At 44.0% G+C, this 20,514-nt stretch overlaps 3 protein-coding genes across 5 annotated transcripts in view; 1 reads left to right on the top strand and 2 right to left on the bottom strand.

Moving 5' to 3' along the window:
• C8A (complement C8 alpha chain) overlaps positions 1-3,304 on the bottom strand; it is a 28,089-nt gene extending 24,785 nt beyond the window's left edge. The window contains exon 1 of the mRNA XM_081867203.1: positions 3,113-3,304. Within this exon, the coding sequence (XP_081723329.1) occupies positions 3,113-3,228 (116 nt within the window). The 5' untranslated portion in view covers positions 3,229-3,304. The remainder of the gene's footprint in view (positions 1-3,112) is intronic.
• A 9,416-nt stretch (positions 3,305-12,720) lies between these two features.
• FYB2 (FYN binding protein 2) overlaps positions 12,721-20,514 on the top strand; it is a 36,725-nt gene continuing 28,931 nt past the window's right edge. For 2 of the 3 annotated variants that reach the window (XM_081867189.1, XM_081867188.1), the window contains exons 1-2: positions 12,721-12,855; positions 19,275-20,064. In XM_081867189.1, coding sequence (XP_081723315.1) covers positions 12,823-12,855; positions 19,275-20,064 — 823 coding nt within the window. In that variant the 5' untranslated portion in view covers positions 12,721-12,822. Of the gene's footprint in view, positions 12,885-19,274; positions 20,065-20,514 lie in introns of all 3 variants that reach the window. The other variant, XM_081867190.1, reaches the window with a different exon arrangement.
• The window catches only part of PRKAA2 (protein kinase AMP-activated catalytic subunit alpha 2), a 62,615-nt gene continuing 59,921 nt past the window's right edge, over positions 17,821-20,514 (bottom strand). Inside the window, exon 10 of the mRNA XM_081867224.1 lies at positions 17,821-17,837. The gene's annotated coding sequence lies outside the window, so the exon portion shown is untranslated. The remainder of the gene's footprint in view (positions 17,838-20,514) is intronic.

The following is a 20,514-nucleotide window of genomic DNA, read 5'->3' as shown; positions in this document are numbered from 1 at the left end:
AGATAGATAGATGATAGATAGATGATAGATAGATAGATAGATAGATAGATAGATAGATAGATAGATAGATAGATGATAGATAGATAGAGATGATAGATGATAGATAAATAGATAGATGATAGATAGATAGATAGATAGATAGATAGATAGATAGATAGATGATAGATGATAGATAGAGAATTGAATCTAAGATTGGAAAAATGAGGAATTGAGAGAACTGAAACTGACAGATTCACCCATAGCTATTTAAGACATAAAGGCGAGCCTCAGTGAATGGACTGACCTGAGCAGGTCATCTGTCCATGACCATGGAACTATATCATTTTCCTCCACCCTCAGATCACCCTCATCCCATCCAGCACAAAGTCCAAATCTTGAGGGGGCACTGCTGAAATTATCTGGGACAGACCCATATTTGCCATGGCAGACATGAACTCCTGAGCTGCCCCTGACAGAGAATTTCGGGCATGGAATATCAACATCCCCCAAATGGGATTAGGACTCTGGTCTTGTGTTTCTTGAGCAGGAACAATGGCACTCTTATCTCCCCCTGCCCCTCCCCATGCTGCATGGGAAACCACCTTTGTATCTTGACAAGACTTAAAAAACACTGTGTGATAGGAGAGGAACATCCTCCATATGCTGTCCTTTACTAAGTCAAACCCACTAGTCCATCTCAGAACCAACCCACCCATGAGGCTGGGTGGGGTGGCCACCTCAGTCAGCATCCCCTCAAGGGGTGGCACACCTGTTCTGCTCCCCAGCTTTGCCACTGGTCTCCCCGGCCTCTAAGGGCAGAGAGGGGCTGGTGGCAAAGCTCTGTGGAATTCTGAAGGGCAGAGAGGGGAGGCATTCCACCATCCTGCTTTGCCACTGGGTGCAGATTTCAGAGAGAGCCTGACACAGTGGTGTGATGGGGCTTTGCACTGGTTTCTCTTGAAGGGAAGAGCTGGAGCAAAGCCCCGTTGCTGGGCAGGGGCGAGAGAACCCTAAAGGACAACCACCCCAGTGGGGAGGACTTGTTACAGAGTTTGTGCCCCCATCACAGGGTGGCAGTGGGGAGTTTCACCTCAGGTACACCTGGTCCATCAAGCTCAATATTGTCTACGTTGGCAGACAGCATCTTTCCAGGGTTTCAGACAGGCAATCTCTCCCAGCCTCTGCTGGAGATCCTGGCAACCAATGGGCTACTGCCCTTCCCCTAAACATCTTGGTTCAGGCCCTGGTGTCTCCATTTAGAAGGATTCAGTATTGGGTGATGGTGTGCCTGGGATCCCCAAGATCCAGTGCTAGTCAAATTAGAGCAGGAATGGGGAACCTGTGGTCCTCACATCAGACCCAGCTGGCAAGGCCAATGGTCACGGCTAATGGGAGTTGTAGTCAAACAACATCTGGCTGGCCACAGTTTCTCCACCCCTGTAGCGGACAACATAGGGATGTATGGACAAGTAGTTTGATGTGATATAAGGCAGCTTCCTATGTTCCTATGACATAAGTATCTTGCTATTGGAATGAGGAAGGGAGGGGGAAGAGGGCAAAAGTCCCAGTGAGCACAACTAAAGAAGCTCTTTGTATCTGTGGCCTTTGTGTTTCCCGCATTGAAATTCTGTCAAGTGACTAACAAGAGCCTGCAAGCTACAACAGTGCGAGGATGTGTCCCTTTGGGGTATATCCTCTAAAAGGAGTCTAGACGAAGAACAAAGCAAAATATGTATTTTCCCACTGTGAGACATAGCCATGATTTGCATCCTACATATTCCATAATAAGGAACACATCTAGTTTGATTATTCATTGATGGAGAAGGGGAGGAGATGGTCCCAGAATTACTTGTTATTGTTGAGTTTCTGACTAGAGCTCCATCATTATCGGTTATCATCTGTTAACACCAACAAGCAGAACAAAACAGCAAAGACTCCTAGGGCACCTTAAAAACTGACACTTTATCCTGGCAGGAGTGAGGTCTTGTAGGCTAGAGCCTGTTCTGTCGTGTGACAGACAGGCTGTTTTTTGCTTAGGAGGCTGTGTATTTTTTTTCTTTTTCTTTTTGCAGGGTTATGGTAATTCTACTGATAATTAGAAGAGAGATTCATCAGAAGCTACAGAAGAAAGAACACTAAATGAAAAACTCAAATGCTCAGGAGACGAGCCTGTGGATACACATCAGTTGTGTGCAGGATCAAATTGCAGGGTGTCTGTGGACAAGCAGCAGTCAAACAAAGAGAGAGGGGTGTAGGGGTGTGGGTGTGTGGGTGTGTACATATATTGTGGTGGTAGAAAGATTTGATGCCTCTATCCTTCAGCTTTCCAAAAAGTATTCAGTGAGTTAACCTTCACCTAGATTTAAAATGTGCCTCTTCATTATCCTGCTTTGTTTGATAACTTCATCAAACATCAAAAATCTGTTCTTTATTTGGTTTCTGTAAGGATTACTAGAATAAGCCTTCATAATTAAATGTATCTTTTCTTTCCTCTGCCTCCCCCCTCCCTGCGTCTATAGCCCAATTATTACTGATACCACTTTTTGATCTTTCTACATTATATTTCTTTTGGTCCAGTTTACAATTAGCAGCTTGGGAAAAGCCCCATAGAGTTTCCTTTAATACATGATTTAAATACATACAACCCAAACCCACACACAACATTATTATTTATTATTTATTATCCAATAGGATATTGAAAGAAAAGAAGAAAGAAGAAACGGCATCTTGATATATTTTCTCTCACTTTTGTCTGAATTACTTCATATCACCGAAATAATATGAAATACCGTATCAGCTCATTGTGTTATGAAACAACGGCAGTTTAAAAGCTGCATATCAAATTAGAATATGTGAAAGATGAGAACTGAGGAATGAAATCTTCTTGAAGAAAAAATTGTAGTGCAGAAGGAAATGTATTAAAAAAGGTATAATTATAAGACTTCAAAATGGTTCATGTTTCAGCCCTCTCACCATATTGTGATGGGACTATTGTATAAATCGTTTTCTGCTAGCTGCTTAAAAGTAATAGGACCCACATGCCTCATTCTCAGTCTGAATTGATGCACTGACCAGATAGACAGCAATTTCTATATGTAAGGCAGTATCTTAAATTACATGGAGATAGACTTACCTCTGGGATGGCAATCCTGTTAGCTTACTGTGTGCTGCAACTGTATCCTGACATGATAGTAGATAAGCTATCAAGAGAATCATAGGAGGAAAAAGCCTACTCAGATGGAACCACATTTTCTTTTAATAAAAACAAATGCTTTTCATTTTTGGTTTGAAAACCTCCAGGTACCTGTTTTGGAGAGTGAGCTTATAGAAAAAGAAGGTTCCACCCTGAGCTCTCATAGTATTGTGAATCATTAACAAAAGGCCCAGACTATAATCTGAAGGACATCACTGTTTTGGAAATAGATTCCCGAACATTGGGCAAAGGGGGAAATTGTTGTTTGCATGCTAAAGTCAATGCGAGTGCTATCAGTGGAACTGAACTGAAACCCTCTGAGTAGTCATTAGGCAAAAATGGTTTCCTTTATAGAAAACTCCCCCTTGTTAAGGGAGCCACATTAAAAAATAAAGTTTTGGGTGCATGTGGTTGGTTATTGTTTGGTACATTTTCAGCACATAAAAAATCTAAGCATGCAGTGATATCAACCAACTAGGATGGCTTTAAAAGAGGATTAGACAAATTCATGGATAATATGAGTACCAGATGCTGCTAGCCATGATGACTATGTTCTTCCTTCACAGCTGGAGGCAGCAATGCTTTTGAAAAGCAGTTGCTGGAAACCACAGAAGGCGAGAGTGCTGCTTGCTTGTTTCCCCACAGGCATCTGACTGGACACTGTGAGAACAGGATTCTGGGCTAGATAGGCCATTGGCCTGATCCAAAAGTCTGTTCTTATGCACTCTGCATGTGTGAGGCTAAGAAAAGGGAAAGTAATGTTACTGTCTTTTGCATCCAGATACTAGAGGATTTGTTCTCATTTTTCTCCTTTCTACACCGAGCTTTTAACACGCTGAGCACCTCCAGAGGCAGATGTTGCCTTTAACTATCATTAACTACCCTGAGTTGTCCATGTTGGTTAGAAAAATCTGGCTGTATGTAGAAATCAATGCATGCAATCTCTACATATGTATGCTTTGGGAGCTTGGTGGAAGGCAGTAATTGAGTAGCCTGAGCCATACAATTTAACAGTGCCAAGAGATCTGGTGCTAGTAGCATTGCTTCCTTTTCAGTCAGAAGCACTGAACCTCATCCTTGACACAATATCAAATTTACTCTAGCTTAGGCAGCTGGAGGTAGCTGCAGAGAGGAAAGTATAACTTGATCTTTTAATGGCCTAGCATTCTGATTTAGGACACTGCCCAGGTTGGTGCTGTGGGCAGGGGGTACTTTTACGCAACATAACTTTCCAAGACTGTTCTACAGTGGGTGGGCTGATGATCACGTAATCACACAGCTGCCCTTGGTACACTCCAAACACTTGGCAGGAGAACACTAAAGTCTTTCATGAGCTTCATAGAATTGGAATGGATCCTGAGGATCATCTAGTTCAGTGTTTCCCAAACTTGGGTCTCCATCTGTTTTTGGACTACAGTTCCCATAATCCCTGACCACTAGTCCTGCTAGTTAGGGATGATGGGAGATGTAGTCCAAAAACCACTGGAGACCCAAGTTTGGGAAAGACTGATTTAGTCCAACACCCTGAAATGCAGGAATATGCAGCTATCCCTTATGGGGATCAAACCTGCAACCTTGGCATTATCAACACCACGCTCTAGCCAGCTGAGCTATCCAGCTGAGTTACCATTTGGCAAAGTTACCCTTTGGTAAATGGCTGTCTGCTCATGTCATGGGAGCCGCTAACCAAGTATCAGTACACGTGTCCACTGACTGATTTATTAAAAAGTAGGGTGCGAGGGTCTGGTCTATGTCCACATCATTCCTGCTAAACCAGGAGGCCTGTCCTGTTTAAGCTCAGATGAGTCAGGAAGGGAGAGTGATAAGTAAGTTGCTGAGGTTGTCTTTTTTATTCCTTTGCAGTTGATTCCTGACATTCAAACTGGTTCAGTGCTCAAGCCCTGGTGAAACCTGACTCATATGAAGCCAAGAATGTATTAAAATGCCATCCTGCTACAAAAATACAAAATGATTGCACACACTTTTAACTCTTTAAACCAATCTAGGCCTCGTTGGACCTCTGCAAAGTCACCCACACTTACCACCTGGCAACCCAGGAATTGTCATGTGGGATAACTTTGCAAAATGGTGCACTGCATCTTACGGAAGAATTCACTTAGGAAAAACAAAATGTACACAGTACAGGGCCCTAAAGGAAATGGCAATTCATTTTCCCCCCATTGCCTGTCTCAATAAAAGAGTTTCTAGCATCCGAGGCAGAGTGAGTTATTGCTCAGCTCATAACGGCTGTCATGTTTGCCTACTCAGTCACTGCATCACTGGGATCTAAATCTTTGTTTTCTAAAGCAATTTGAGAGAAGAAAGCGGCAACTTAAAATATGAAATTCACCTTTAATTCTATATGCTGAGTGAACCCCAGCCACTGAGAATCTCTCAAGTCCAAAGCCTGACCGACCTTTAATATAAATGACTGCTTTGCGCAGTCAAATGCCTCCCTTCTCAGCATCTAGGGATATTATAGAAGCATTATATCCATTTTCCGCCTCCTGATAGCAGCATCAGAAACATACCACATGTGATTAAAGTTATTTGTGGATCTTCTTCTAGAAATAAGGCTGCGGACAGCCTTGTGCAATCAAGCACATCTCCAATTTCAGAGTGCTGGTAGGTAGGTCATTGTAGTGTGTGTGTGTGTGTGTGTGTGTGTGTGTGTGTGTGTTGCAGGGGGCAGGAGAGGGTTAGAGCGATTTAAGCAGCGGAGCAAATTGCGGGTAAAATATAACAAGTCTCCCATTGCAAGGTGTTCCATATTGAAAATGATAGTTAAAAGTTATACTTCCACATACGTAGAAGAAAATGAGGAGCTGAACTAGCCTGAAATACTGGTTGGATATCCTGCTATCAATCTGGCTGGCACAATGACCTTCAAGAGACTGTCCTCCTAGCTCAGTTTCCCACACCAAATCCAAAAGGCATAAAAAGAATCCATGCATGGTCACAGATTGCCCCCATCTCGGAACAGAATGTCATAAAATAAGACCCGTACCTGGATGAAACTTCAATTGTATGAAAGGAACAAAAAGGAGAAGGGTGCTAATTCTGTCACACTGGACAGAGATCACGTGTCTTGGCACAATCCTGGTAGCCCTCTTACTGCAACCCTTTGTTTGCGATAAGCGTAAAAGGCAAACAACAGCTTTCAGTGGTAGCCATCAGTCACTAGAGGCACAGCCCTAAAGAGCCTTATAGGATGGCAGGCAAGAGAAACAAATGGGGAATGACTTAGATGTGAGGCAGAAGGCTTGAAGCTACCTCCACTGACTCATCAGAAATCTTGCATCCAAATGGCCCAGTTCTAAAACTGAATCCTGGGAACCAAATATCACCCCCCCACACACACACATCCCACACACTTTGCTGTGGTCTGTGGAAATGCAATTCTTTTTGTTCAATGTGTGGATAAATGCTATTAGATAGGACTCATCCAGACTTCCTTTTGTGCTCCACTTTCCAGGTACAGGTTTAAAGCTCTGTGTCTGAGCAGGGTGTGTCCCCCCCCATGCTTTCCCTGGGGAAAAAACCCATGGTTTACCACTGAATTGGAGCAAGTGGCGATCCATGGAAAACTCATTTGCCATTTGCCCTGATGTAGTGGTAAAACACAAGTTTTTGCAGGGAAAGCACCAGTACTATCCTCTATCTATCTATCTATCTATCTATCTATCATCTCACTCGGAACACAAATTTAAAGCTCAGACTTGTGCCTAGAAACAGAGTACAAAAGGAAGTCTGGATGAGCCCATCATTATGCCATAAGAACACAGGAAGCCACTTTATATACTACATCAAACTCTTCATCCCTATAGTCCCCATGGTCTACACTGACTGGCAAGGGCTCTCCAGATCCTAAGGCAGAGGTCATTCCTGGCACCTACTCCCCAGTCCTTTGGGCTGGAAATGCCAGGAATTGAAACTTGGACCTTCTGCATGCACTACACGTGCTCTGCAACAGAGCAATGGACCCTTTCTCATGACCACAGCTACCCATGTAACTGGGTGGTTCCACATGCTAGGCATGTTAGGCACACAACTAACCCTTGTGCTCATATTGTTCTCATTTGCAGGTCGACACTCTTGATTGACCTGGGTTGTGAAACTAAATGGTAAAACAATGTCAAACTGCAGGAGAGATAGTTATTAAAAGTTGTGCAGGGAAAAGGGTCCTGCTTTTTTGCACACCCCCCCCCATGGTCTATAGAGTATACTGGCACCTTGACACCTTTAGTTATCAGGTACCAGAGTTGGGACCGTACCATGAACCCATCAGGAGGCATTGCTAATCCGAACAGACAATACGAGGCTGGATGAATCAGTGGTATGACTCAGCAGAAGTTGCATTATGGAGAGTGGTATGACTCAGCAGAAGCCAGATTCAAATGCTTTCTTTGCTTCTCCCGTCTGGCCTGTTCAGGAGACAAGAGAGGAAATAAAACCAGGATATTTAGGATTTGAAGTGCCTATTAGAAAAATTGTGGGGTGGCTCAAGTTGGTTGGGATTGTCCTGGGCAAACTTGGGAAAGGTTGTTATCTCAAGGACAGCCCTATCTATGGACACAGCGAGCGGCATATCAGAAGCATTTGGTCAGGCATAGGGGAAATTCAGTGCAATTGACAGCCCAAAAAACACTTTCCCATTTGTTTTGGTTTTTTCATTGTCCTGTTTGGCTAGAGCTCTCTTAAAAATTGCTGAGGGGAAAAATAATAGATGTGCAATAAATTTTATTGGTCTGGCAAATAATTTATAAGTTGGCCCAGTAAAAGTTTTCATTACCCACCTTGTCTGTGTTTAACTTAAGGATCAATAAGTCCTGCGGATATTCTCTCCCCCTCCCCTTCCTTCCTCGAATGCTGGAGGAATTACATCAAAGAAACCCAATATGGGTATTGCTAGCTTAGCTCACCCTCTAGTGGAGATTTGCAGCCAAACCCTTTTCAGACAACAATTTGAACATGACTGGCCCTACCAAACTGGGATGAAAGGCACCAGTTTGGTAAAAAAAAAAAAAAAGTCTTGCTGAATCTTGTAGTAAAGCTCTCGTGCATTATGAGTCAGGCCTCAACAAGCTGATAAGTCAGTTTAGGAGTCCTTCCATAAAGCAAGAGGACAGAGCCATAGTTCAGCAGCAAACCATCTCAGAAGGTCTCAAGTATCATCTCCAGGTAGGGCTGAAAATGTCCCCTGTTTGAAATTCTGGAGAGCAGCTGACAGTCAGGGTAGACAATCTTGAGTCAGATGAGCCAACAGTCTGACTCAGTGTGAGGCAACTTCCTACGCTACTCCCTTTCTTGAAGTATGGGTCCTACTTTCCTTCCTTGACATTTCACATTCATTTCCTTGACATTTCAAGGTTGGATTGCTTTGAACGTGTGTTGAGGACTGGGCCATTACAGTGGGGCAGGGGGGGAGAATGTTTTAGAGGATGGGGGTGATTAAAAAAAAAACTAATCCTCCTGTCAGACTAGGAATATCCCACCCCCCTCAGTTTAGGATATTCCATCATTCTTCAGCAGTGTTTCTTTTCTTTCAGCAAAGTAAGCGGCTCACGTATATGTCAAACAAAGCTTCAGTAATAATAAAACATTGTAACACAATAACATACTGTCTGAGAGAAACTAAAACAACATGAGGCAAGAATGGCAGTTGGCCTCTCTAACTGAACTTAATTGAATGCCCAAAGGGAGGGGCCAATTCCAGAGCACAACACAAAGCCCTGCCCACCAGATGCCAGACATTCTACTATTCAAATTAGGCCCCAGTGTTTTTCTAACAGAGAATCGGTCTGCTTTTCAGAGAGAAGCAGAGCTGCAATCAGGTGATGAACCAGCTCCAGGATTACAAGCTAAAGTAACAAATGACTTTCCACAGCTGGGTTTCACTCTTCAAAGAGTTGGGCATCAGCACTATGAAATAAACTGCACAGCTCAGGTGATGATGGAACAGAAACATACTGTTGTACACTATGCTAATCTCCAAGTAGTGTGAGATTCCTGGGGTTCCAGGCACTTACCCAGGATTCAGTTTCCTGGGAACAAGGGACAGTGGAGACTTTGGTGTCTTTATGATATATGGTTTATTTACACATATATACAACCTAAGTCTGTGATGGAAGGACTCGCAGCATTAACACCCCAAGAGGGTCTTTCTTCTCCAATAGCCACAGCCTTGGATTCAAGCAGAAAGCAAGCATGGTTCTCATGCCCTGACCTCTTCCAATGGCCTACTTGCAGTTCAGCTCACAGAAACAACTCAGCTCTGGTTATTGTCACTACCAGCCAGGTGAGGGAGGGGGCCCACCCATGGCCCTCCAGCACAAAGCAACTTCCTTTCTTTAGACTAATGACCCATCCACTAGGGCCCTTTAACTAGAAGCTGGCCTGGCTACTTCAACAATGGTATCCTCCATTAGATTTTAACCTTTGCTGGATCCAGAAATTAGAAGGCATTTAGACATCATACAGCCTAATGCCTTCCCCCCAAAACAAACCCTTCACACTCTATGGTTTCACTTCCCTTTCGCCAGTACAAGTGTGATTGTGAAAACTCATTCTCAGATTTGCTGAATTCACAGCCCTGTGCTTATAAACAATTATCCACTAGAGAGATATAAAGTAATTGCTATGTCCTGTCCTGGGGGGAAAAAGTGATAGGTCAGATTCTAAGAAGCAACTCACTAAAGAGCAGAAATGAGCAGCTTAATAGATATATATTTTTTTAATAAGGCACCTTTCAGAGTACAAAGTGCTTTACAGTTCTATAGTTATTTACCCTTCCAATAATAACCCAGAAATGACGGTTTGGAACCCGACTCTGGGTCTCCCATTGTCCTGGCTCCCACTTTCAGACACAGGCTCTCGACTCAAGGATTCCCAAAGGCTTTATTCCAAAAGTCAGCACACAGTTAAAACACAGATCAAGATACAGGTTACGCAGCCTATATAGTTCAGAAGCAAGGTTTTGAGATATGCCGCTAGGAGTAAGCTAAAGCGTTGACTCCACACCTGACATGCCCACTTTGCTCACCTTTAGAAGAGTGGGATAGGCACAGTCATTCACGTGATTCTCATCTCGAGAAATGGAGCTTGTCAAGCAGGCAGGCACTCCTGCAAATAGCATGGGCTATATTGTGTTGGTGCATCCAACAGTGGGTCGTGGGAGGTGGGACCTGGGTCTGCTAGGCCAGCTCAGTGTCCTATGCACTTCCGTCCTATGCATGTCCTATGCACTTCCTCAGTTGCCAGGGCAACCTCACTCTCAGGAGGCAGGGGGATGACTTGCTTGCACAATCCTCCCTCCTCTTCTGGAACATTCTTCAGCAGCAGGGAGGCGATATATCCAAGCACACTGCTCTGACCTCCCCACCCCTCAGCCATCTCACCCCATTCCTCCTCTCCCCTTGCCAGGATAGATCTTCCTTGCTTGCTACTTCAGGACTCATGACACACATAACCAAACTTTGCTCTCTACGCACAACACCACACTGTGAAGTGTTGGGGGAGGGCTGTGTGTGGGAAGGAACGTACCGATCTCTGTTACCTGGCAATAAAAGCACAGCTCTTTTGCTCTGGGGAAGTGTCTCTTCCCATATCTTAACTTTGCATTTAGGCTTCAGGAAACCTGGTTGTACGGCGAGATTTATAGCAGAGAAAGCACTGCTTGTATGATGAAAGATGATAGCTGTCCCTCCTCAGGCTTACTGCTGGTAAAGAGGAAGAGAATGGCATTTAAAAAGACAGCCGCACATCAAGGGTCAGCGTAAGGATGGGATGTTGACTTGGGGCTGAGTTATACGTTGCTGGCGCGTCGAGGCTGCTTTAAATTGCTCCATGTGGTAATTGTCAGCACGTGGTCTGCCATACACAAAACAAGGAAGGGCATTTTCACCCCAGGCATTCTTATTCCCCACCACCACCACAATAAAAGAACCTGGGACAATATAGAAAAAACTGCCCATTCTCCTTGCATACAGAGTGGCTTAAAACTCCCTGCACTTTGAAGCTATAATGCAGGGATGGGGAACTTGTGGCCTTCCAGGTGTTGTTGGATTACAGCTGCCATCATACCTGGCCACAGACTATGCTGGCTGGGTCTGATGGGAGACTGATTATTAAATTTCCATAAAGCTTATTATATTTAAAATATCTCTAAGCGGTGTACAGAAAACCGAAGCAACAACTGACAACTTACAAAAATTCGCAGTTACATTTAAAAATGCTGCATGAATGCAAAGTTACTTATCTATATAAATCAATATAAATTCATTTCCCTTCTGACACACCCTCCCTCCTGGCCTCTGGATTCTCACCCAGGGCCCAAACAAACTCTCAGCTCACCCACAAAAGTCTCACAATGAGAAGAGTTCCTGGAAATAGTGGCCATCACCCTAGTCTCTCACTGTGGACTTGCTTTTTATGAGCAGACCCAAGGAAGATGGTTCTTCCTCAGTCTGCCCTTACCTGTGTCCCATTCAGCTGCACTCTCCACACCCAGTTCCAAGTACAGCAAATATGCAGAGTTTCCCAGGGGGTCCAAAGGGAGGGATAAGGGCCCCCCTCCATTCATAGTCCATCCCTCTTCATCTGGAAAGCTACAGGTTGGTTCCCCATTCCTGCTGCAATGCATAAACTAGCCTAGCCAACATTCTGCTTGCTTCTTTCACACCTTTTCCTTTTTATCATTACTTCTTTTTCATCTAACTGATTTCCTCTTTCTCTCCTTCCTTTGTATCCCCAGTGGCTATAATTAGTTTTTTTAATTTAATTAATTTTGCATCTCTTTAAATTCTTACAATGACTTCTCTGGCCTTTTCCCCTCAAAGTATGAAGACCTCTCTTCCTGAACATTTCTGTCTCCCAGCCATCTTTTCTCAACATGGGGAGGGTCACTGGTGCTGGCATCGGTCCAACAACAAAAAATATCTATGGCTACATCAAGGCGGGGACATGTAAGTGAGGAGACACTTGATAGGCTTTGGAACTGAGGCCCACATGAAAGTAGCCCATGCCCCCTCCCCCATTTCAGAGAAGCTACACCTGAATTTTGTGTGAGTGTTTAGTTTGATTTCTTGCATCTCCACAGAGAGAAATATAACCCAAACGACACCCAAATTATTGGCATAATTTATTTAGTCACAGAATCTGGGCTATGTGAGTGCAAAACTAGTTTACGCAGCTGTGTGTATAGTGTGATCTCTGTTCCGAAATGCACAGCCTGCTGTGTACAGCCTTTCCCTCAAAATTCAAGGCTGTGCAGCCACAACCCACGATGACTGCAGCATACCTTTGCTAGACTAACAGTTCTCCAAAGACTGACATTTCCTCCATGGGCATGCCTGGTTCTTGTGCAACAAAGGGGGAGATCTGTTTGCAGGTGAAGCAAGTCTGCCTTCTCTCTCTCTCTCTCTCTCTCTCTCTCTCTCTCACACACACACACACACACACACACACACACACACACACACACACAGTGGCTTGGGTTAGGGAGGAGCCAAGTCCTTCAGCTCAGGTGTGAGCCTTCTGCATATGCTCCACCTTAAGGCCACTGGCTCTTGCTGCAGGATTACTCTGAGCTGCCAGGAAGGAAGTTCCTTAAACTCCTCTGCTGTGGGAGCAGACTACTCACATGCTCAAAAATGGGCTGCAACACTGAGCCACGTCAGAAGGAGGTATGAAAGCAAGAGAAAACATGGAAATGGTAACTACAAATGCTGCTCTGCTGCTTTTTTATGTGTCTTTCTGGGGCATTGCCTCTGTTTGCTGTTCAAACAGTTCTTCTTTGGCTTATCTTGTAACGTGGTGTGTAGCTCTACATGGATCACTGCAAAGAACAGGGAGCCGGTTCAACGCTGGGGGAGGTTACCTGATAGGGAGGCATAAATGCTTTTGGGATTTAGCTCCCTATTATTACTTTTGCTGGAAACTTGTTGTGCTGGTCTTGTGGGGCTAAGTTCCACCCCACCCTGTCCAGAGAAAAGAGCAACTTTTTGGAGATATCACGGTTGTGCTATAATGATATGGGAATGTTCAGGGTTAAAAACCAAAGCCGGGGGGGGGGCATCTGTGGTCCTTCAGTTGCCACCAGCCACAGCCAGCATGGCTCGTGGGTCAGGTTTGATGGGAGTTGTAGTCCGGGAACCACTGGAGGTTCCCAGTCAGTGCCTTAACCTGGCCACAAATGCACCTCTTTACTTTCTAGGGATAGGGTTGAGACCTTATCCTTCTGAGGGAAACATGGGGTGCACAAAGTGCAGGATGATTTCTTGATGAAAAGTCATGGTTCTCACATGCCTGAGACTACCTGAAGTGCTTATAAAAGGGTGGCCGAGCTCAGCATGGGGCTCCCTTTCATGGGGCTCCCTTTCAGGAGAGAGAGAGAGAGAGAGAGAGAGAGAGAGAGAGAGAGAGAGAAAGTATAAAAGAGAGACTGACTGACACACAGAGAGAAACTATACCTGTTGAACTCTTTCTTCTGCACAGCTCGGCATTGTAGGAGCCCAGTCTTCCTCCTGTCGGTTTTAGTTCTATTTCTTGTTTTTCCAATCTCCATGTTTCTGCAGCAGTTTGCAATTTGTTTATTTATTTATTTTTAAATCCTCATGGAAATTCTTCCGCATTTTAGTACACATTTTTCCTAGTAAGTGCACTTTGTGCGCAGTTTTGAGTAATGCATACATCTTGGCAAGCAATTTCTCCTAATATTATGCATTTTAGTGTGCTATTTTCGGTAATGTAAATCATTTTTATGCACCCTTTCCCCTTATCATATGCATTTTTTGTAAGCATTGGTTGGTTGGAGAACTGCGTTGTAACCTTTGGAGGAGTGTGAATTTCAAAGGGTGGCTGGGCTTCAGCTTCGGAAACTATGAACTTGATAAATCTGGCTTTAAATGTGTCTAAATTGAACTTTCCCCCCATCCTTATTTCTTGATGCCTCCTTTAAAAACCTTTTGGGGGGAGGGGGAGCAGAACATAACCTTTAATAATTCTTTGTAACCATTGAACCATTTGTAAACACCATAGTCCCTTTCTTATTTTAAGAGTTTGGGCTGCAATCCTTAATCTACTCACTGAGAAGTACACTGAACACAGTGGGATTTACTGCTGGGTAAATATGCCTAGGTTTGTACTGCTAAACTAACAGCCCCGATACACTCTTCTCTTTTCCCTCCCAAAGTCATTCTAGTGTCTTTGATTTGGCTATGAAACTACCTGGCTAACCTCTTTCCATTTTAGTCTTTTGAGAAACTCTGGGTGGATTTGCAGGAAAACTTGCCTAAGTTTATACTTTCTGGATGTCATCAAACTTGATTCATGGTACCTGGAGCATGTGGCAAAATTCCAGCAATTGTGGCTGCTGCGGGTCAGAGTACTGTCTTGAGTAAACAAATGATATCTGCAGAATGTTCCTGTTGAGATTGACAAAGCCAATCAGTTCCATAAATAGGAACCATAAGAGATTCCTGTAAATGGTGCCTTGTGGAACTGGCAGATTACAGTCTTGTGCAAAGTATTTTTTAAAAAACAAAAACTGGGGAAGCTGATTTGTATCCTCCAAATAGTATCTGGTATGCCCATCCCACCATGAAGCTCACTGAGCAAACTTGAGCAAATCTCACCTACCTCACAGGGTTGCATATTGAGCATAATATAGACCTGGGCAGGCAGGCAGGGGGTAGGGGGGGATGGGGGTGAGGTGCATGCTGCCTAGGCCTCTTTGGAAGGATGTGTGAAGAGTTGTTGCAAATGGAATCCCTGATCTGCATCCTTGATTGTGCAGAGTAAAAATTAATGCTCTCCACCACAAGTTTCAAAGAGTTTTTCTGCAGTCTTAAACCAGTTACAAAACAAACATTGCAAAATACAAAGTAACACATTGCTCTTAAACTAGCAATACAGTCCAGTCTTCCTAAAGACCTTAACTTTCCTCTCTCTATTCCCAGAGAGAAATCCTGTACAAGTAACCTGCTTGCTCCAGATCACTGAGCTCCTGCTGATGCAGGCTCTATTTTCTGCTAAGAAGCTGAGATCTCAGGTGTTCCAGAGATTAGTCATCACTTAGCTGGAACAGAAATTTCTAGTGCCTCCTTCCGCATTTCCTAGATGCTGCCTAATGCAAACCTCTTTTTTATTTCCGTGCATACGACCATCACATTTTATGCTCATTAAAATTACATTGTTAACAGGAAAAATGAGATTAAAATGTAATAAATAATCTGGGAACTCATTCCAGAGCATACAAATCCAGCATTGAGTCCTTCATGCCTTTTAGAACTGAAGTGGCAAGTTTATTGCTGTACAGACTTTTTCCCACTTACATGTAAACCGGGGACAGTGATCTGCTTGAGTGGCATAGCCTATGCCACATAGGAGCCAACTTCTAGGGGCCGAGTTCCCTTTGGTCTCCCCCCATTGATGGGCATTGACGTTCAAATGGTGTGCATGTACCACATATTTTGATAGATTATGCCGGGTGGGGCTTCCCTCCCCCAATTTTATTCAAGTTGCCATCCCTGCTGAGTGGTGATCTGCAAACTTGACTTAAGCACTTGGCTTTTTAAATGTTGGTAGCCCTGTTAATAAGAGGGACGCGGGTGGCGCTGTGGGTTAAACCACAAAGCCTAGGACTTGCCAATCAGAAGGTCGGCAGTTCGAATCCCCGTGACGGGGTGAGCTCCCGTTGCTCGGTCCCTGCTCCTGCCCACCTAGCAGTTTGAAAGCACATCAAAGTGCAAGCAGATAAATAGGTACCGCTCCGGAGGGAAGGTAAATGGCGTTTCCATGCGCTGCTCTGGTTCGCCAGAAGCAGCTTAGTTATGCTGGCCACATGACCCGGAAGCTGTACGCCGGCTCCCTCAGCCAATAAAGCGAGATGAGCACCACAACCCCAGAGTCGGTCATGACAGGACCTAATGGTCAGGGGTCTCTTTACCTTTATCTTTCACCCTGTTAATAGCTTCTACTTCCTGCTCTCTTCCCTTTCTTTCTGGGTGAGTTGTGGTTACAGCTGGTCAAGTGATCTGCTAGGAGCACACCACAGCACACCATTCAACCTCACAGCCATCCCAGATTATTGAATCCATTATTCCATTTATTTGCAAGTCAGCTTTAATGCTAAACAAGATGCCCCCTGACTTCTCAAGGCCTATTGTGTTCTCCCTCCCTCCCTCATCTGTAATATGAAAACACAGGGGGAGAAATGAGTTAATGTTGGTTAGTGGATTTTAGTAGTGCCCAAATGGTAGATTGGCAGCTAATTTCACCCTTTTCATCAGCAGGCTCTGTGTTAAAAACCAAACCACACTTTGAGAGTCAGGTTATGTACACACCATACCTTTAAAGCACATCCTGCTCTGCATTAATCCCGGGACCTGTACTTCACAGAGCTACAATTTGCAGCAACTACAGTTTGCAGCATTCTTTGGGTGGTGAGTATGTGGGTTAGGTTCAGCAGCTGCATGGGGTTCAGCAAACTGAGCCTCAGCGTTGGCACAATCCCTAGTTTACTCTCTGTGCTACTCTCCACCAAGGCAGAAATAAATGGTAAATGATAAGTTGGAACAAATGAACTGAGAATGTCAAGGGCTTGGGTAGAACAGGACATTTTCAATGTTAAAATAATTAAATGGAACAGAGCAAAAACATCTGTCCTTGTTGTAAGTAAAAATAGTGAACTGAGGGAGATTGGAAACTTGAGCTTAAACTGCTACCGGTGGTAATATGTCCACATTATGGAAATGCTTCCATGGAAACAGTCAAGCACTTAATGCTTCTGGCATTCAGGGGCGAAGTACCCCAGCGAGCTTCTGGATGCACTGCCTGGGAAAGCAATAGCACCTGTGTTGCCCTTTCAGAAACAGGAAGAGCTCTCCAGGATTCAACTCTGTAGTTTTCAGCTGTGCTTTTAATGCATAATAAAACCACAAAGCAATTGTTACTTTTTTAAAAAAAGAAAAAAGCTTATCTCTAGTTAGGGGGTGGCAACCTGGCAAAGGTTTCATCTTTCATGGTGGCTTCTCTCTGCAGCTCTGATGAGGAATTCGGTAATAAAAGAAGCACCTGGTTTGCAGTAAAGCACCGTAAACAGTGCTGTGCATTTGAGCAGATCTTAAAGTCCGCCTGCAGATATTGCACCCATGCTGAAGAAACAATGGCATTTATTTTGCCTTGGCTTCCATTGGTTGTAGTCATAACTCAGTGTGAAGTTTTGGATGAAGATCAGAGGGGTTTTGGTCTGTCTTTTCCTTTACGGAAATGTTAATTGCATATACATTCCAGACTGGGCTTGGGCATAATACTGAGTTGTATCGTACAGCTGGCTGCTCCAGTACAATCGGAGCAATTGAAACATCTCCTAGGTGCTTTGCATCATGCTGTGTAATGTGAAAATAATAGCGTTGACTAAAAGGGGTTATTCAGGAGAAACTGTTTTGTATTTAATAAGTTGGATGCAATTACGCAAAATTCAATAAAATCTCAGGACAAGGCTCTGCTGTGTTGCCTTCTCATTAAAGGCATCTGTGTCTCTTTTTCAGCATAATAGCGCCTCTGTCCAAGGTTGTCTTGTTTCACCTAATTTTCTGATCCAAAAAGCTGTTGCAGGAGAGCACAGTTCTTTGCACAAGGCTGATCTGCATGGCTGCTGTTCCTCCTGCCGAGCAAGCACATTCAGATTTTTATAAGGCAGCTCACAATATACAGGTAGCTCCAAAAAGAGAGCGAGTAGGAAATGGCCACATTTCATGAGCTGTGGAATTTGACATCCAGTGCCTAGTTTCTGAGGCTCCCAAGGTGTGCTGCGACATTTTTGATATGGGTGGGGTCACTATAGAGTAAACACTGTAGATGACGATCTTATATTGTCAGATTTGTATATAGAAGAGAAGGCTATTGTAATCTCACCCATATCCTACAACTGTAAGTTTCCTTCAAGCAAATGGTGTCCTGATGCAATCTAATTGCAGAGTCTGGGGTATTGGGTGGGCTTGGGGGTTAGTTGGAGCAGGGGAGGGAAGGATTTGTTCTCAATCAGTTATCTGAATACACCTTCACATCTGCCGAGTAGAAATGTGGTGGTCTTTCTTCCCCTTCCCTGAGCTGCTTTGTTCCAGGCCCAGGTGCAGTGGATCCACTGGGGTGGGCATGCACACAAAGAAGGCACAAGAAACCAGTATTGGCATCAAATAAGGGGACAGCTTTTATTGATTACAGATTGTTGATGGATAGCAGGGGTTGGCCATTGTCAGAGGTCACCCTATGATGTGCACTATTCCAAGAAATCACCTCTGGTCACTGGATGGGGACACTAAGCCCCTGAGATGGGCATCTGGACATGCAGCACCCCCCAAATTCTAGGAATTAAGTTTTGGTACAATCTCATCCCACAGACACAGCTTCCTTGTGAAGTTCTCAGTACCCCAGCAGTGACCATCACTCGCAGTATCCTGTGCTCCTCTTCAAGGGGAAAGCATCTGGGTCCATTTAAATTGCCCATACTGTCCCTGCATGATGGAACCAGATGCTTGGCAATGAATTGGACAGATATGCCTAAATCTATTTTGTGTCATTTTCAATAGCAGTCAGTCCTATGTCAGTTTGTCTCGTTTTTGCAGTCTTAAGAAAGGGGTGGGCATGAAAAATCTGCATGGAAACTGTATGCATTTTGTACACACATATCCTATAAAATACATACATTCAATGCATTTTCAGCATAGGGAATATATATTTTATGTGCACTTTTTAGGAGTGCAACTTCAGCACAAAATCCACCGTGCATAATCTGGCAGTCATATTCCAACCCACAAGCACATTTGGGAAAATTAAATAAGGCCAGCTCACTGTGAAAAGAGGACAAACCCAATTCCTCTCTGTATCTAGTTGTGCACTGTCATCAGGTAAGCTACAAGAGGCCCACTGACATCAGAGGGGCCCCATCAGAATATACTTTTCACATGAACCTCCTCTATCCTGAATCCAGACTTGATTGCCAAACCATCTACACCAGTCTAGGTTCTTTCTCAGTTTGGGTTAGAACTGCTTTGTTAAAAATATGATTGATAGTTGTCTCTTGTATTCTTGGCTGTTTTAGGAAAGAGCTGGAGACTTCCGAGCACTTCGAGCAAAATTTCAGAATGATTCCAATTTTTCCAGTGCATTGCTCCAGCCTGTAAAGAGCCTTCCTGCAGAAACCCCCCCTCAGCAAAATACCGATGGCAGTCCCGCATCCCATCCCAAACCCAAACCATTGTGCCGACGACAAATTCCAGATCCTGAGCAAAAGACAGCGCCCTTCAGTTATTTATTGCAGAAGTCTGAAATAGTACAAATCAAGCCTGTCGTGCTACCAAGGGCCCGGCTTCACGAATTGCCTGAAGTTAGGAAGAATGAAGATAGAAAAAGCAAAGACATTACGGAGACAGTTTGTGCAAGAGTTGTACTGGTGGAAGACTCACCAAAGCAACGTCCGGCATCTTATCATTGCCTTCAAGACACTGCACTGGCAAGCAATTCTTTCCGCAATACTCTGAACATCTGGGAAAGTGCTTTGTTGCAGAGTGACAAAAAGGGCTCCGAGACCCCTCCTCAGCGTTCCAACAGAACAACATCTCTTCCCCAGCCCAAAACTGCGAACGTTGCTGTCACTCCAGAGGTTCCAGCAAAAGCAGCTGAAAATGAGCAAGCAGTAGTGCTTTCTGCACCAAGCACCCCTTCTCACCTACAGGTCGAACCCGTTCTATTTCCCACAGTCTCGCCACCTGTTCCACCAAGAAACCATGCAAGCTCAGAGACACTGGCCCACGGTGCCATTAAACTTGCTGATTCCCCCCAAGACGCTAATGACTTAGACAGGCCAAGCAAGACCTCGCAATGCTCAAACGGTAAGCCATGTTACCTGACTATATTTTGTAGCCTTAAGTCAGTAGTGGACAGCAATACTTTTGTGTTAAAGAACTTGACTATGATGTTTTTAGTATCTAGCTAAAAGCCAGTCAGTTCAAGGTAATGTGAGTAGGTTTTATATGCTTCCTAGACTTTCAGAACAGAACATGAAATGTACATGGGTAATTCCTATGTTGTTTTGAGCAAAAAATACCCTCGCCGCTTAATTTTTCAGAAGGTGTGGCATGAAGAAGGGTAGTTGTCCAGCTGTGTTATTTCAAAAAACTCTGGAGAAATGTTTAAAATGTATTTTTGATCAATCTTCACAGCTGGAGAGGGTTTGCAGTAAAATAAACTGAGACGCTGCTAGGTTATTTTAATCAGTAGCCCCTCTTATAATTGCACAATAAGGGCAATGATAAGTGATCTCTTTCTTCCTCCTAATAATC

The sequence above is a fragment of the Podarcis erhardii genome (genome assembly GCF_964252035.2).
Source record: "Podarcis erhardii genome assembly, chromosome: 6".
Classification (NCBI taxonomy): domain Eukaryota; kingdom Metazoa; phylum Chordata; class Lepidosauria; order Squamata; family Lacertidae; genus Podarcis; species Podarcis erhardii.
This window is presented reverse-complemented; position numbering and strand designations above follow the sequence as displayed.